At 39.3% G+C, this 17,691-nt stretch overlaps 1 protein-coding gene across 2 annotated transcripts in view; it reads left to right on the forward strand.

Moving 5' to 3' along the window:
* Positions 1–17,691, forward strand: part of PRKD3 (protein kinase D3) — an 85,935-nt gene that overhangs the window by 61,663 nt on the left and 6,581 nt on the right. For both annotated transcript variants that reach the window (XR_008289586.1, XM_027033554.2), the window contains exons 12-16: positions 2,645–2,697; positions 7,002–7,074; positions 8,133–8,239; positions 14,602–14,763; positions 15,001–15,099. Coding sequence is in view for 1 of the 2 variants with exons in the window: in XM_027033554.2 (XP_026889355.1) it covers positions 2,645–2,697; positions 7,002–7,074; positions 8,133–8,239; positions 14,602–14,763; positions 15,001–15,099 (494 nt within the window). In the remaining variant the exon portion in view is untranslated. The remainder of the gene's footprint in view (positions 1–2,644; positions 2,698–7,001; positions 7,075–8,132; positions 8,240–14,601; positions 14,764–15,000; positions 15,100–17,691) is intronic.

The following is a 17,691-nucleotide window of genomic DNA, read 5'->3' on the forward strand; positions in this document are numbered from 1 at the left end:
CCAACCTATTAGGTGATCTTAGGCAAAACTTCACCTCTCTGTGATAGTACCTACTTTGTGGGGTTGTCAGCATTCGAGGAAAGAGAACCAGTAAGGAATAGAACAGTCTTTGGTTTCCATGAACTCTCAGTGGATTAAACTAAATTGCTAATATTAGTATTTTGCTTCATAGTGGGATATAAACAGGTGATCAAGAATTACGGTTCACGTCATACTTGTGAAATCTATGAAGCCAGAAATGCTGTTTTTCTTTTAACTGAATTAAGACATTCAGAAATACTAAAAAAAATTGTTGAAACACATGTTCTTTGCACCAACAAAATTTATAAAATAAAAGCTAAATTCTGTAAAGGATCAAGTGAAAGCCATAATATAATGTCACTTTTACGCCATTGGTATTATGTTATTTCTGGGGAAACACCATTTCTTAGACAGATATATTTAAATTGAAATAGGTATCAACCAGTTCCTACATGTAATTTATTTCTGTTCAACTGTATTATTTTGTGCACCTATTCTTGGCATTATGTTAGGCTCTGAGCTGGAGTATTAAGGGAGAAATTAAGGGAGATAGGACACACATACATAAGTAAGTGTTAGGTAGCAGCATAAAGCAGTAGTGCGCAAAATAATGCATTACTTGGAGGATGCGGATATGGATAGAAGGAGTAAGCAGAGACTTCATGATTTGGATCTTGACCTTGGATCCCAAGTAGGTTAGGATAGGAAAAGCTAAAAGGGAACGGTAGAGAGCTAGTGTTAGTCTCGTTAAGGAGACAGGTGTGATCAATGGGATGAAGATAATGACCGTGACCATGTTTGGTGTTTAACATTGATTCTAAGAGGATGAATTAATGGATATTTACAGTGCTGCTAAAGTTTTGGGGGATTTTAGACAGAACTCTGATAACCTAACTAAAGCCATGGACCTATTCCACCAGAAAATAATACAGGAGCATACATACAAATTTTATGTATAACTGGATGTGGGAACCTCCTCTAGCCCATCATCCATGGACCTCCTCCCTCGGGTTGAGAATCTCGAAAAGCAGAAGGGTTGCGTGAGAGTGCTAGAGAATGATGCACAGTCGTGCTGCTTACTGTCTGTGTGACCTTGGTCTCTACAGTCTCTCATCTAAAGTGTGAATCATAATAAATGCATACAATGCACGTAGCACAGTTCCTGATGCACTGGTAATACTGTTGTTGTTGTTGTTGCTGCTGCTTTTTGTGGTGTAAAGTTCTGGGAAGCAATAGAAATTAAAACTGGGTGGAGCTGGACAGTGGAGGCCTTTGAAACAATCTGCGTTGACACTAGGAAACCGGAACAATTGGAAAGCATAGTGTTAGATACTTCTGTATCGTTGATGCTGTGCCTTTTTTGTTTCATTGATATTTAATATTTTAATTATTTAAAATATTTTAAGATTGATTTAATATTTTTAAATGCAGGCTTTGACAGTCATTTTTTGATGCATAGTTTTTGATGCATAGTTTGCTTACATTTTGTTAATTTTTGTATTTGGGATTGTAAAGGAAATTTCATATTGTCTTTGAGTTGTCTCCAAGATTCTAGATGTTTGAGACCTAATCTCTTACTCACTTCCCATGCTGCCCTTTTCTCTTGTCAGTTACTTCCGTTGCATACCAAAATAATACAAACATTTGAATTTTACAGCATTATGGAATATAAGGTGAAGAAGTCCTTCCTATACACTTGTAATGCCCCCCCTTATTCCTGGTCCTATACCTCCTCCTTCAGAAGACCATTATGAACAATTTGGTGTATATTTCTTGCTTTGGGGAGAAGGGAAGCTTATGTTATCTATGCTGTATTGTTATATTTTATTTTTGTAGAAAAGTGTGGTCATACTCTTTGTTCTTTTTGGAACTGGCTTTTATCCACTATTTAATATATATCAGATATATTTCAATGCTAGTATATGTAGATTTGTCTAATTTTTAATTTTAATTTTTAAATTTTTAAAAAAGGTTTTGTAATGTTTGTTTTTGAGAGAGAGAGACAGAGAGCATGATGGGAGGGGGGCAGAAAGAGAGGGAGACAGAATCTGAAGCAGGCTGTTAGCCCAGAGCCTGACACAGGGCTTGAACTCATGAACCACGAGATCATGACCTGAGCCAAAGTCAGACATTTAACCGACTGAAGCACCCAGACACCCCAAATTTTATTATTACTAAAGTAATGCATGCTTTTTATGTTTTAGAAAATGAAGGCAGTATAGAAGTGTATAAAGAGCAGGCTTTGTTCCCCAACCCTACTTCTCTCACTCATCGGAAGTATCATTTTCTTCATCAAATGCTGCTACTACCTTACAACTTGCCTTTCTAACTTAATATGCTGTGGATAGCATTCTAACTCAGTATTATAGCTCTACACCATTAAATGTTTAGATAGGATTTCTTTGTGTGGATGTTTCATATTTTATTTAACCAGTTTCCTGTTACTGGGTTAGTATTGTGTGTGTGGATAAATTTTTTTAAAGAACATAATTAGCCAGTTTTTAATTCAGCCAGTTTATAAAACTTAATGTACTGTGGGCACTTGCATGTCAGCAGATGTTAATATTATTAAGTCCTATAACAACTTTGTTCTTTGCTCTTACATCGTTCTTCTGTTTTACAGAAGATTTATCTACTAGTATCTCTGTATCTAACTGTCAGATCCAGGAAAATGTGGTAAGTAAAAATTGAAAATTATAGCTAAGATATGCAAATTGGATAATTAAAATAGGTAAATGTAGATGTGAAAATCAGTTCAAGAGATAAAAAACAAACTCTTAAACACAGAGAGCAAACTGGTGGTTGCCAGAGAGGAAGTGAATGGGGGGATGGGGAAATAGAGGGGATTAAGAATGCATTTATCCTGATGAGCACTGAGAAACATATAGAACTGTTGAAACTAATATAACACTGTATGCTAATTATACTTGAATTAAAAAAAAAATATATGGGGCGCCTGGGTGGCTCAGTCGGGTAAGCATCCAACTTCGGCTCAGGCCATGATCTCGCGGTTTGTGGGTTCGAGCCCCACGTTGGGCTCTGTGCTGACAGCTGGAGCCGGGAGCCCACTTTGGATTCTGTGTCTCCCTCTCTCTCGGCCCCTCCCCCGTTCATGCTCTGTCTCTCTCTGTCTCTCAATAATAAATAAACGTTAAAGAAAATTCAAAAAAATAATAATTCTTAGGCCAAAGTATTGACCAGTTGGCCTAAAGACACCAGGCAGGCTAGACTTCGGGGCTGATAACTTCTTTAAGGAATTCTGCCTTATGAAGGAAAGTGTGGCAGATTTTTTTAACTGTGAAAATAAAGTTAACTTTTTCATAAGTGTTAGTAGACTATTACATAGTGACAGACTAGTTCAAAGAGAAGGGAGAGACCACTTCTTTCTGGGTCAGCAGAGAAAGCTTCCTACAAGAAGTGAATCCTGAGCTGTGCCCAAGTGGATGGAAAGGGATTTAGACTCAAGGGCTGAGAGGTTGAGGGCAGGGAATACTACTTCATACAAGACAGGGACCAGGATGGGCACATAGAAAGAAGCAGGACATACAGGACTTGTAAGGAATAGTGAATAGGTTTAGTTTGGCTGGTGTATATATGTAGGTATGTGCTGAGGATTGTAACAGGGGTCAGCAAACTTTCTTTTTTTTTTTTTTTTAAACATTTATTTATTTTTGAGACAGAGAGAGAGCATGAACAGGGGAGGGTCAGAGAAAGAGGGAGACACAGAATCTGAAACAGGCTCCAGGCTCTGAGCTGTCAGCACAGAGCCCGACGCGGGGCTCGAACCCACGGACCGCGAGATGGTGACCTGAGCCGAAGTCGGACGCTTAACTGACTGAGCCACCCAGGCGCCCCAGCAAACTTTCTATAAAGGGATAGATAGTAAATATCTTAGGCTTTGTGGACCACACCCAATTACTTGATTCTGCCATGGTAGTGAGAAAGCAGCCTTAGTACAGAAAGGAATGAGCATGGCTGCGTTCCAATAAACCTGCATTTATGGACCCTTGATTTTGAACTTTATGTCACTTTCATGTGTCGAGAGATACCATTATTTTCTCTTTTTTAACCATTTAAAAATGTAAAATCTATTCTTTGATCAGGAGTCTGTACAAAAAGACCCAGCAGACCTACCAACTAATTTGCCAACCATGGATTAGAAAGAAAAAAGGCTAGAAAAAGAAGTCCTAAAATATTTCATTGACTATATATAAATTTCTCTGATAAAAACCTCTCACCATCTTCCACCTGGGGCATCCAGCTGTTCTAGCTCTTAGCATATAAACGTTGCCTATTCTAGGATTGCAGTGAAGACACGTTATCCAGTGGCGCTATGGGAAATAGAGGGTCTCAAGGAGATGTAATCTGTGTATCTCTTGTTGTAGTGGCAGGTACGAGAGATACCAGATTCTCGGGGAGGGAAGGAGGAGTAACAAGAATGTGAGGTCACTAACTTTGAAGGAGCTTGAGGGACATGCACATTCATAGCTGAAAAGGGGAAAGGTTTAGAGCTGATCTTTGTGAAAAAACCTTTTCTGGCAGCTATTATTTGAATAGCACATGTCCCCTCATCTAATTTGATTAGAACCAAAATTTGGTTAAACAAAAAGTTGATTAAAGTTAGGAAGCATATAAAAATGATTCTTACAAACCTTAAAATTTTCATTATAACTTAAAACATACCTATGCACATTCATTTGCTGTTGTCACAGGACTGAGATTCTTATGGGTCTGCTAAGCAGACTTGCACTTTGTCTTTCTTGTGTCAGTCACATCTGTAATGCAGTTCCAATGGTAACCACCCAGATTTCGTGCAGACTTCACAGACTAAGGGTACAAGTTCCCAAAAGGCTGCCCGCACTTGAGACACCAGCCACAAGTGCAGCGGTCTCCAGGTCACCCGTACTTCTGACCAACTGGCTACAAATCCAGAGGATTCCCACGAACCCACACTGAGGTTCAATAATTCACTAGAGTGACTCTGAGAACGCAGGAAAGCTCTGGACTTCTGATTACAGCTTAAGTATAAAAATCGGGACCAGCCAACTAAAGACACCTAGGGTGCGGTTTGGGAGGGTTCTAAATGTAGAGCTTCTGCGTTCTCTTGCTGAAGTCCGGGTATGCAACCCTACCAGCACATAGATGTGTCACCAGCCCCGAGAGTTACCTGGATTGTGGTGTCCAAAGGTTTTTTTTTTGAGTTTCATTAAGTATGATTGACTGAATCATTGGCTACCTGATTGAACTCAGTCTCCTGCCCCCTCGTGTCCTCCCCTGAGTTTGGACTGTTCAAAGCCCCAATCCTCTAATCACGTGGTTAGTCTTTCCAGTGATATTTCCTCATCCTAAGTCATCTTGTTAGCTTAACACAGGTGTGATCCAAAGGGCTCATGTATTACATGAATGAGATATTCCTGTGACTTGGGAAATTCCCAGGATTTAAGAGTCTCTCTCTAAGAAACCAGGGGAAAAGGCCAGTCAAATTCTTATTATACAACACCCATAATATCTATAATTTCCTATTTTTGTTTCTTTAAAGTAGAGCCAGGGATACTTGTGAAATATTCTGAGAACAGAATCCACACTCCCCCAATCTGGAGTTTGTAAAACTACTTAGTTTTCATAGAAATCTTGTGTGTTTCATTGACTTATCAAATATATTTATATTTAATTTTTGTGTAATCTATAACAAGTACATTTGGCAAAATGGTTTGGGGAATAAATTCAGTTTTAAGAGCTACTCATTGGGATACCGGCCACAAGCATTTTGTTAGGCTGTGGTAGACATCAGTCAATATATGCTTTACAGAGGGAGTGGAGAGTGTAGGTTTTTCTGGTGAGTTAGTAAAAGAAAAGGTGTTAGGATAGCCTCTAATGTAGTACTTATTTGACCCTGATATGTCCTGAATTCCTTATCTTTTTAATAGATTTTTCTGCTTCCCAAATACATCATAAGGCTCTTAACTAGGTCTCTTCCACAAATTAGCTACCTTTTGCAGAGCCCTGTGTACAGTTAGGGTTCAATAAATGTTGATGATAATCATAAAATCATAGGCATTTTTTAAATTAGGAGGAACCTAGGGATGTAGACCAATACTTTTTTTTTACAGATGAGAAAACGTCCCAGGGGAGTCAACAATTTAAGATTATCTAATTAAAACAAATTAGGAAATCAGATTTATGGAATTACTGATTTTTATATGCTAAGCACTGGACTTGACACTTTGTAGATATCTTTATTTACTTTGCTTAAAAATCCAGTGAAATAGGTGTTACTATATTCCCTTTACCAATTGAGAAAATTGAGGCCTATGTGATTCTATTTGAGTTACTACCGTGAGACAGGCACTGGCTGGGAATGTAAGAGCCACAGAGATCGAGCCCCTGACTTCATGCAGACTGGCACAGACCCCAAACAAAAGGGAGACCGGGATCGAAGAGCTGTGGAGGGGACCGGGGATTGCCCTCCCAAGAATAATCCGACAGCAGCAACCACCACCAAGAGAGAGCGGGGCAGGGGAGAAGATTGGGGAGTGGGTCTCACTGACAGACTTTCTCACACATACGCTGTCACCAGCCTTTCAAAATCAGCCTAATTTTGATAATATGAACCTTGTAAGTTTTTCTCTCAAATCAAAGATAGCAAATTTCTTTGATGGTGAAATAAGTAAAATACTGTTCTTAATTTTTTATGTTAATTTACTGTTTATAGATGATTACTTAATAAATGCATGATGTCTTTTATTCAAGGCATTTCCCTCCCCAAAGATCTTGCTGAATATATTATACTTGTATATTAAGAGTCATAGTATTAAAACTGGGCTTTTCTAGGACATGGGAAGTCTATATTCATAAAATATTTGTTATGAAAATTAGCTGCCTCATAAAAATAAAGATGTGTTTAAGTGTTAGAATGAAGAGTTAGAGATGCTGACCGTGTTTCATAAGGCAAATAATGCTGCTTACTCCTTCCCAAATAGGACATTAGTACTGTTTACCAGATCTTTGCCGATGAGGTGCTTGGTTCAGGCCAGTTTGGCATCGTCTATGGAGGTGAGTGACTGCAGCCTGCTGCATATTATACATACTCCAGAAAATTGTGAAATTCGAAAACCTCTGCTAGCTGTTACGTCTTTTCACAATTTTGTCCAGTGGCTTGTTTCTGCAGGGTTGACTTGCATTCTTTCAGCTAAGCCCTTTTCACTGTAACTGAGTATTCATTCTTCATTTCAACCGCAGACTTTACAAAGTAACAAAGAATCAGGAAATTAGTTCCACAGTAGTCTTACTTTATCTCTTCTTGTAGCATAAAGATGTTTGTGAGGGAAAAATCAATGGCTCAGAGCTTTGTTGGGCGGCGTGTGAGCTTGTTTATTGGAGGTTATGCCCTACTGGATGTCCAACACAAATGGCCCCGTTCATCTGCTGTTGGCATGAATGTTATATCACGTCTGAGGACCTAAGATCTCACTGTGACTTATGATATTGGCAGAGTCATTTAAGCTCACCATGCCTTTGTATCTTCATCTGTTGAATGGAGTTAATAAACCTTTACCTGCATAGTTCACAGGGTTGTTAATTAAACCTAATTGTACATAAAAGTACTTTTATGAGCTATGATCCGAGGTATAAAAGGAAGGTAATGTTAAATCCTAGTCCTCACTTGCTGACACTGTTTAAGTAGTCTCCTCCTCAGCCTTTCTGCCTCCAGGCTTGCTCTCAAGTGTGGTTAAATAACTTTGTGCTGACTCAGTGAACCTAGTAAAATTAATTCATTGATACAGTGTTTCTATCTTGACAGTCTTTGAAGACTAAGAGTAGTTAACTAATAAGGTAGATTATTTTTCAGCCCCCAAGTTCATTCAAATTTCCTGCTGTTTTGAGTACTGAAGCTGTCATTAGGGACAGCTACTATTAAGGGAAAACAATTTACTTCTTAAAATTAAAGGTGAGTGAAGGAGAACAAAATCAGCCAAAGAAAAGAAATATAAGAGTAAATACATATCAGTTTTGGTCTGAGGACAACTTCCTGATAAAGCTTTTATGTTGTAGATGAGCTGACAGTTTGCTCCTTCTTTCTTTTCTATACTTTTTTTTTTTTTTTTTAATAGGAAAACACAGAAAGACTGGAAGGGATGTGGCTATTAAAGTAATTGATAAGATGAGATTCCCCACAAAACAGGAAAGTCAACTCCGTAATGAAGTGGCTATTTTACAGGTAAAGAACAAAAAACCAAGTTGCTTTGTATTGGTTTTAATTTTGATTTATGAGTTTTTAAATACAGGTCTGTTTACTGTGCTGATAAGAATAAGGCTTGTTTTCTGTTTTGTTTTCATATTACGCCCTTTTGGCTTAGTGAGAGGTTGGTGCACATCTGCATTAAATCCTTAAGTCTTTTTTTAATTTTTTTTTTTAAAGGAAAAATTAAGTTACAGTAACCTAGGAGTTACGAGAACTGCCATTATGGTAGTAGTTTGTTCAGAACACATTTTCATAAGTAAAATCTTAACAACAAAACTCTTAATTCGTCTCTCCAGAAGCTCAAAACACTTGATAGTTCTGTATCACCACATTTGATTAGGAGATCAGTGCTATACCCGTTCAGTTCTCACAGATGATCTGCTTGATGATTATAGCAGTTGCTGTAAAAAAAAAAAAAAAGTCGCTTAAAAATTGTGGACTTTTTAACAGTAGCATTTGCTATTTTATTAATTCACAACTCCAAAGATTTAATTTTATAATGGTTTAGTTCACTAAGGTGTGTTTTTAAAGATATACTGACAATGACTTAACTCCCATAAAATAAATTACTGTCTTCTTATTTTCATGTAACATTTTTACCTCTTTTGGGGGTCATCTAGAAGACTAAAATGTAGCTTTATCTTTATTTTTATGAATATCCTAAATCTTTTATAATATGCAAATAACTATTTACTGTGTAGCTTTTGCATAATATTTAAGAAATCATGGTGATATAATAGTTAATGCTGTCAGAGCCCCCATTTGCTTGTGGGTGAAGTTCAAGAAGATAGTCTACTGAACTTAGGCTTCCTTGAAGAAGCAGGTAAGAAATGTATAAACAAAGGATTAATGTTACATGTATTACATTATCAGTTACTAGCAGTAATGTTTGCCTCACTTCTTTTTCAGAGGCGTGATAATCAAAAGATTATGATCAACAAGCTACCTGTGGTCCTTTCAAGTTGCTTCCTCCTATAAAACTACCTTCATACAGAATATTAATAGCATTCAGAGTATATTAGGATATGGTTAGAAATCTTTTTCACATCTAATTTTGGAATCTTGCTCATTGTCCAACTAGTATGCAAAAAAAAAAAAAAAACCATTAAGGATATATATTTTTTAAGGTTTTTTTTTTTTTAATGTTTATTTACTTTTGAGAGAGACAGAGACAGAGCATGAGCAGGGGAGGGGCAGAGAGCGAGGGAGACCCAGAATCTGAAGCAGGCTCCAGGCTCTGAGCTGTCAGCACAGAGCCTGACGTGGGACTCGAACTCACGAACAGTGAGATCGTGACCTGAGTTGGACACCCAACTGACTGAGCCACCCAAGTGCCCCAAGGATATATTCTTAAGACTTGATTCATCCTTGTCGCTTTGATCACGAACACATCTTTGAATTAAACACTGAAGCTTTTTTTCGTCGTGTTATGAACTATGGCTCATAATAGCTAAATTTAGGGGTTTCCAGGTAATGCACAGTGCAAAAGCTGTATTCTGTCCTTCTGGGTTTTTTCATTGATATTGCCCTATGGGGAATACAGTTAAGTGATTATAGTATGTCTCCAAATATACTATTTTCATCTTAAATTTAATACCATATTCTTTGTTATAGATTCTGTTCAAATCGTATGTCGTGAATGGCTTACTTTGTGCCAGAAACTAAACTTAATTAACATCACCCAGCAGGAAGAGGACAGGTTCAGAGTGTGAATCTAAGTCTGTCTCCACACCACATGCTCTTTCTTCTCTGCCACATTGGATCTCGTGTGTGTGTGTGTGTGTGTGTGTGTGTGTGTAAAATTGTGACTTCAGTTTCTTTGCAGTGTGTAAGTTCAGCGAATGTTGAGTGTGAGGACCAGCTTTAGGCTACTTTATATTTGAATTACAGTTCTCTTAGAACAATGTGAATATGGTAAATACATTTTTTTAAAGCAGACTTCTTTCAGATAGTAACTCATTTGCTGAAATTCATTCCTCAAGATTTGGTTGTATGAGCATTTCAGCGAGACCCTTCCACACGGGTCGCGAGGCACTTCTGTACTCGCTCACTCGCTCTACCCTTTGGTTCCCGCCTCCCCTGGCAGCCCGGTCATCCTTACTTTCCAGTCAGTGCCCCTGATTCTTCTTGTACGTAGTCCTCCTTAAACAAATCTAAAGGTCTGGGTGAACGCAGCCTGGTAGTTGATCCTGGTACTGTAAGTCCCCTGCAGCTCCGCCGACAGCCGTAGTTTTTCTTCCCCGTGTCCTCATCTTTTTTTTTTTTATGAATTTTTTTTTAATGTTTTTATCTATTTTTGGGACAGAGACAGCATGAGCAGGGGAGGGGGCAGAGAGAGAGGGAGACACAGAATCTGAATCAGGCTCCAGGCTCCGAGCTGTAAGTGCAGAGCCCAACGTGGGGCTCAAACTCACAGACTGTGAGATCGTGACCTGAGCTGAAGTTGGACACTTAACCGACTGAGCCGCCCAGGCGCCCACCGTGTCCTCATCTTTATAAAGAAAGGATGGGGTGAAGATCAAGCATATTATTGAGACCATACTTTTGGCCTTTCCAATGGCAGGGAGAGACAATTATAGAATCATTGACTTAGGAGTGACCTTACAGTTTACCCAGGAACATCCAGCCTCTCTCTTGAGTGCCTGGTGATAAGCTCTGTATTTCTATCAATTTAATAGAAATGAGAACATGACATTTTTGGACATCTGCACATATTCTATTCAGCTAAATCAAAATCTCTTTAAAAAGGTTCCATCATAGACACCACACTCAACACATTGAGTCTCTTTTCCAGATGGTGGCCACACTGACTTTCTTTCTGTTCCTCAAACTTGCCAGATATGGTCCTGCCTCAAGGACTTTGCTTTAGCTATTCCCTGTGCCTAGAATGCTGGCACGCCCCATATCTGCATGGCATATTCCTTTATCTCCTTCAAGACTTTGCCCAGATGTTATTTCCTCGTGAGGCCCTTGCATTCCGTTCAGCATTATCCACCCATCTACCCCCAGCGCCCCTTCCTCTTCTTTCCATAGCATTTACCACCTTCACACTGGGTCATTTACTAGTTTATTACCTAGTGTCTACCCAACCTTGCTAGAATTAATAAGCTCAGTGAGATGAGACATATTTGTCAATTTTGTGTACTCATGAATCCGGACTACCAGCATAGTACTGGCACATAGCAAATACTCATTTAATATTTATTGAATAAATGTGTTTATGTGGGGAATTAACCCATAACACATTGTTAAAATTTTGAATGGAAGCGTGGAATGGTTTCACTTGTATAGTTCCTTAAGGTAATGTGTTACTTTGTAGATGTGTACAAGCGGTTATGCAGAGAAAAAGGTCCATACCTACGTAAACTGTTAACACGGCCACATCTGGGGAGCGTGTTGTGGGGCAGGAAGGAAACGGAGGATTTTTACCTTTGTTTCATGGGGATAAGGTAATATAAAATGTCTTTTGCCCCTGCCTGAAGAGGGTAGGTATAGAGTAGTAATGGGGGAAGATGTGTGGCACTCTCACGGCTACTGTGTTAATGGGAAAATGTCATCAGAAACTTCAGAGAGAAATTTCTGGTTATACGCTGTGGTATAAATTCAGCATTTCCCCCACCTCTTCTTGGAAATTACCCAAAAGCTACAAGAAAAATGATAAACAGAAATGTATACTGTGTCTTTAATAAAAATAGAAGGGAGTTCAGACCTACAAAATAGGTAGGAGTTTTCCAGAAACACTGCAGGGGGAGCCAGGGATGCGTGCAGGAAGAGGGGCCACAGTCAGAGCAGGTTTTGCTGGCTCTTTCTGACCTCTCCAGTCGTGATATCCTCTCCAGGTCCCTCCTCAAATAGAAGGCCAAGGGGGTCATGATCTGGTAAGATTTAATTCAAGGGAAAACAGTAAGTGAACTGAAGAAGGGCACTTTGACAGTGGAAGAATGCAGATCACAGCAGATTAACAGTGGCAAGATTTATAAAAGGAAACTAGAGCCAGGGAGGAACTGGCAAGCACTTAGTGGTCCTGGCAGATGAAGTAGCCAAAACTAACAGCGTAGAAGGCCTAAACAGTAGAAGCTAATCTAACCACTTGATACTGACATCTGTGTCCTAAAAACAGAGAACAAAGAATACCTCATTAATTCAAAAAAGCCATAGGATAGTGTTCTTTGATCCTAATGCAATAAAACTAGAAATAAATTACAAAATCAGAGAACAAAAAGCTCCCACCTCCTGAATTTTTTTTTCTTAAGTAGGCTCCACGGCCTGCGCAAAGCCCAATGTGGGCCCGAACTCCCAACCCTGAGGTGATGACCTGAGCTGAGATCAAGAGTCAGCCGCTCAACTGACCGAGCCACCCAGGTGCCCTCTGAAACAAATTTTTTAATATCTTAATTCTTAAAGAGCAAAGTCAAGATGTCAGAGTATTTTGACAGTAATCATGAAAATACTGTATATCAGCTTTTAGACTATTGCTCAGAAAAAAAAAACTATAAGCTCAAGTATTTACACAAGAAAGAATGAAAATAAATGAATTAAGAATCCAACTTGAGAAGTTAGAGAATGACGGGGGCCTGGCTGGCTCAAGTGGGAGAGTGTGCGACTGACTCTTGATCTCGGGGTCGTGAGTTGAAGCCCCACATTGGATGTAGAGATTACTTTAAAAAAAAAAAAGGAACAATAAACTTAAGGAAAGCAAAAAATAAGAAATATGACCACAAATACTGAAAAAAATGTAAAGGCATTTTGAGATTTTAAGATGCTGCCGTGACCAACTTGATCAGATAAATTTGAACACCTGGAGAAAATGATTCTCTGTGAAAGTATAACTTCCCAAAACAGACTCCAGAGGAAACAGGACATCTAAACAAATAGAAGTTAAGAGACAATAATGTTACAGCTTACTTCTGGTTTTGTATGTGTATACATACGGCTTTACAGGAGAGTGGGAGACAGACAACTACAGCATGGGGACAGCCAGCCACACTACCAACTCTTAAGTTGATCAGAGTTGTGATATTCTGAGTCTTCCCCTTGCTTACCGCTATTATCACACGCATTTCACTTTTGTTTATTTATAAAGCTGTGACACTTTATATTTTGCTACTTGGAATACCACCTCATTAAGTTGTTTTAAACTGATTAGTAAACAGTATTTATTTCATGCTTGCTAGTCATTTTTTAAAACACCAACCGTGATTCAGACATTGACCTAAAATGACTAAGACAGTCTCTGCTCCCAGGGAACTTCCTAGACTACAGAGTAAGATACACATGACATAGTAGCATGGGGTAAGTATTGCTACATGGATAGACGGTGTTTGCTGGAAACTACTGCAGTCGTCCCAAAGAGAGGTAACGTGAGCTGAAATTAAAGCAGTTACAGTGGGAATTGAGAGATGGCGGCAGGTTCAAAAAACATAGAGATGGCACTCAGCCTCACATAAGCCAAAAAGAAGTTTGCCCTCCTGGCATAATTAGGTACCCATAATAAGGAAAACAGCGTAAGAAAAATAGATTTCTATAAATAAAGAATAAAAGTTAAATCACTTGGACCAATAGAGCATATTTAAAATTGAATAGGGCGAATGAAGCCATGTTATTGAAGATGTGAAAATACAAGCAGAGGAATAGATTTATGTCCAGAGTAATAAGCCATTGAATGTTTTTGAGCATGACTGACTTCTCAAATTTACTTTTGAGGAAAGTTTTTTGGGTTTTTGGCTTTTTTTTAAACCGGTAAGATAGATTGCTTTTTTTTATTAGCAGAAACCGTATCACATTCAGCTTTCTATTTCACTAGCCCTGGTAACGTAGTGGTGCTCAAGAAACCTGAGGTGATGGAGGTAGAGATGCTGAGCCCGAAAGAGGGAAGACCAAATCGAGGCGTGATTGAAGATCCGGGCTTAGACAAAAAACTACCTTAAAAACAGAACCATTTCTTGAGCAGAGATACAGCCCCAAAGAGCCACAGCTCTGCGTAATTGACCATAAAGTTTGATTGGCAGTTGGTGCCCACTCGTGGACAACATAAACTTAGAGTAGAGGCAGAAGACAAAAGATGAGAAGGAAAAGGAGTAGTAATGGACAAGGGCAATTATGTAATCAGTTAGGAGGACCCTCCTTCCCCTCCATCCACTCTCCACTCTCCACCACAGATCTTGGCAAATCAGAATCCGTGATGCTGTTTGTTTGCTTTTAGTGCCTGTTGCCCTAAGCTGATTTTGTTCCCATTCCATGTGTTGCATACAGTTAATCGTAGCACATTGCTAGATATTTGCATAGTAAAACCATTTCTCTACTTAAGTTGGTCATATAAACATCCTGCAACTCTTCAGAATTTGCACCATCCTGGGATTGTAAACCTGGAATGCATGTTTGAAACTCCGGAACGAGTTTTTGTAGTAATGGAAAAGCTGCATGGCGATATGTTGGAAATGATTCTGTCCAGTGAGAAAAGTCGACTTCCAGAACGAATTACTAAATTCATGGTGACACAGGTATTTTAACTCTTTTTTGAAACGAGAATACTTTAAAATGAGAGAATTAAATAGCAGTGCTTTTTACATAAAGGGATATGGTGGGAATTATTAACCGTGGAGAACAGAGTAACTAACACTTCAGTTAAATCTTGACGAACTGTGGTGGACTTCTCCAGTTATGCCATTCGAGAGGTCAGGTGGGGGTGAACTATGATTTTTTCCAGGCACTGAAAAAACTGTTTTCTTCAATAACAGATCCTTGTTGCTTTGAGGAATCTACATTTTAAAAATATTGTGCACTGTGATTTAAAGCCAGAAAATGTGCTGCTCGCATCAGCAGAGCCATTTCCTCAGGTGAGATACTCTCCGGAACCTTGAGTGTCTGACGTTACAAAGCACCCGTATAATGAAAGGCGGTGGTGTCGGTTCGGATACATAAACATGCTGACAGAAGTAATTAGCCTGTAACTGCCAGTGAGGATTAATCCTTGAATAATTTGAACTCAGAACGTATATTGTTTATTTTCATGAAGACTTTTTAGACTTCAGCAGACCTTAAGGAGTATCTTTTTTGCATGTAGACTGTTTGCAGGTCACTTCTCCTCGTGGGCAGGGAATGAAGTTAGGAGAGGCCACCTTGGTTGGTGCCTGGTGCTCAGGACAAACTCCCCATAAAATGAGGCAGAGGGGTGACCCTACGTTGGGGGACATAGATTTTGAGGCAGGCAGCCAGCTCCTCTTCCTCTTTAGGGCACTTTATTTCAAACATTTTCACCAAAACCTATGTCAGAATTACATTTCCCATCACTGCTGTCACTCACATGCGTATCCCCTTTGTGTGTGTGTGTCCTGTGTGTGATGCACTGATTGTTTTACTTGGTGAAACTTCATTTCGCTGAAGACTGTTGACCTTGATCCAAAATTATTTAATAACCTGCAAAATGGTTCATAAACCCAAAGTTTGAAATATTTTCCTGTGGAATATGTGTTGGCAGTGCCCATAACTATCAGCTAGACTCTCTCCTTCAAACTATTGTTTATGTAGATTTGAAACACGCACAATTAGTTGGCTACACTAAGGACAAGTAGCTGTTTCACTTGAGTCAAATGCAACTCAGATCGTCTTTCAAAGAAAAAGACGTATTTTTAAAAATTACTCAACTCTTTTAAGGAGGTAATCCTATTCTTTTACAATGCCTGTGTGCTTAAAAGTGACTCCCTATCATTGTGAGGCCAAAAAAGGTTCCCTGATAGTTGGCGTGATGTTTTAAATAAAGTGCTTCCATACGTCGTTACCTCATTTGATCTTCAGAATAGTTTGGGCAAAGGACGCACACCCCTACAGTGAGGCTAAAACTCCGTCTCTCTTACCTCTGTTAGGAACAAAGGGAAAATCACATCATTTACTCGACGTGCCTTTTTGCCTAAGTGCTAGCCATGGCCACACTTTATTCAGTTGCCAAACTGCCAAGGCAACTTTTCTTTATCAAGATGTTAGCTGAAATGCGGCATCTAACAACAAAAGAGTTCATGTCTTCATGGTCGATAATCCTATTCTTCCAATACTCAAAGAGGGAATCACATTCAATAATGGCGCGGAACAGTTACCATAAAATTGTGCGTGAGGGTCCATGTCCTAGAAAGCCAGCAGCATTTGAATACACCTTCATCATACACTCTCCAGGCACTGTTGGTACTGTTGGTTTGTAGAGGCCAAATCTCTTTTTTTCTCAATGTATCATAATGCTTTTTGTGAAGACAGTTTATGAGGCAGGGCATCTCCTCCGGAAAGTACTTGGCATTTGCTTGTTCGGCATGGATGCATCATTAATCACCAAAATCTGAACATCACTAGAAGATGGGCAGCAGAAGTGCTCTGAGCTCTGCCAAGCTCATCACACTTCCAGAACTTTCTTTCCAAAAGGACATTGTAGTAACCGTGACTACCTTCAGACAGAACTTTTTTCAAATCTAAACATCTCACTAGTAATAATTTATTCCACAGTCACAGGAAACACCTTTGCTCCTCTTTCAAGCAGCCTCGTAGTTCTTTACTACACTCAAGTTATTTGCCAATTGACAGTATCCTTGGGAATATAGGTTCTAGGATTAAACAAAATAAAGGGTAAGTTTTAAAATATCAACTTATTTTTCATTCAGCAAACATTTACTGAGGGCCTTTATGTTTTCAGGCGCTGTGAAGTCACTGAGGATTTAAAAATGAAACCTATAATTCCTTTTCACAGAAAATTATCTCCTTTAAAGTCAGATGCTGAAAGATCAGCACCCTCCATTTCATCAAAAAACTTTGTGACCAGGGGCGCCTGGGTGGCTCAGTCGGTTAAGCAGCCGACTTTGGCTCAGGTCATGATCTCACCGTTTGTGAGTTCGAGCCCCGCATCCAGCTCTGTGCTGACAGCTCAGAGCCTGGAGCCTGCTTGGCATTCTGTGTCTCCCCCTCTCTTTACCCTTCCCCTGCTCATGCTCTGTGTCTGCCTCCCAATAGTAAATAAATGTTAAAAACAGACGAACAAAACTTTGTGACCACTTACAGCACCCAGCTGGTATTTGACATTGTGGAAGCTAAAACTTCAAAGTGGTTTTTTGAAATAGGCACTAGGGAAGTTTTTCATACCATGTTGGCAGAAGATCACAGGATCATAAATGTATCTGCCTTTTGGGAAAAGCATACTTTACAATTTCCCTATTGACAATCATTTGACATTCGTGATCAGTACAGTTGGCAAGTGTGTTGAAATGATACGGTATCAGGGAGCTTGGGTGGCTCAGTTGGTTAAGGGTCCAACTCTTGATTTTGGCTCAGGTTATGAGCTGTTGGTGGGATCGAGCCCCACCTAGGGCTCTGCACTGACAGCGCAGAGCCTGCTTGGGATTCTCTCCCTCTCTGCCCTCCCCTGCTTACTCGCTCGCTCTCAAAATAAAAAA

Source organism: Acinonyx jubatus, chromosome A3 (assembly GCF_027475565.1).
Source record: "Acinonyx jubatus isolate Ajub_Pintada_27869175 chromosome A3, VMU_Ajub_asm_v1.0, whole genome shotgun sequence".
NCBI classification, from domain to species: Eukaryota; Metazoa; Chordata; class Mammalia; order Carnivora; family Felidae; genus Acinonyx; species Acinonyx jubatus.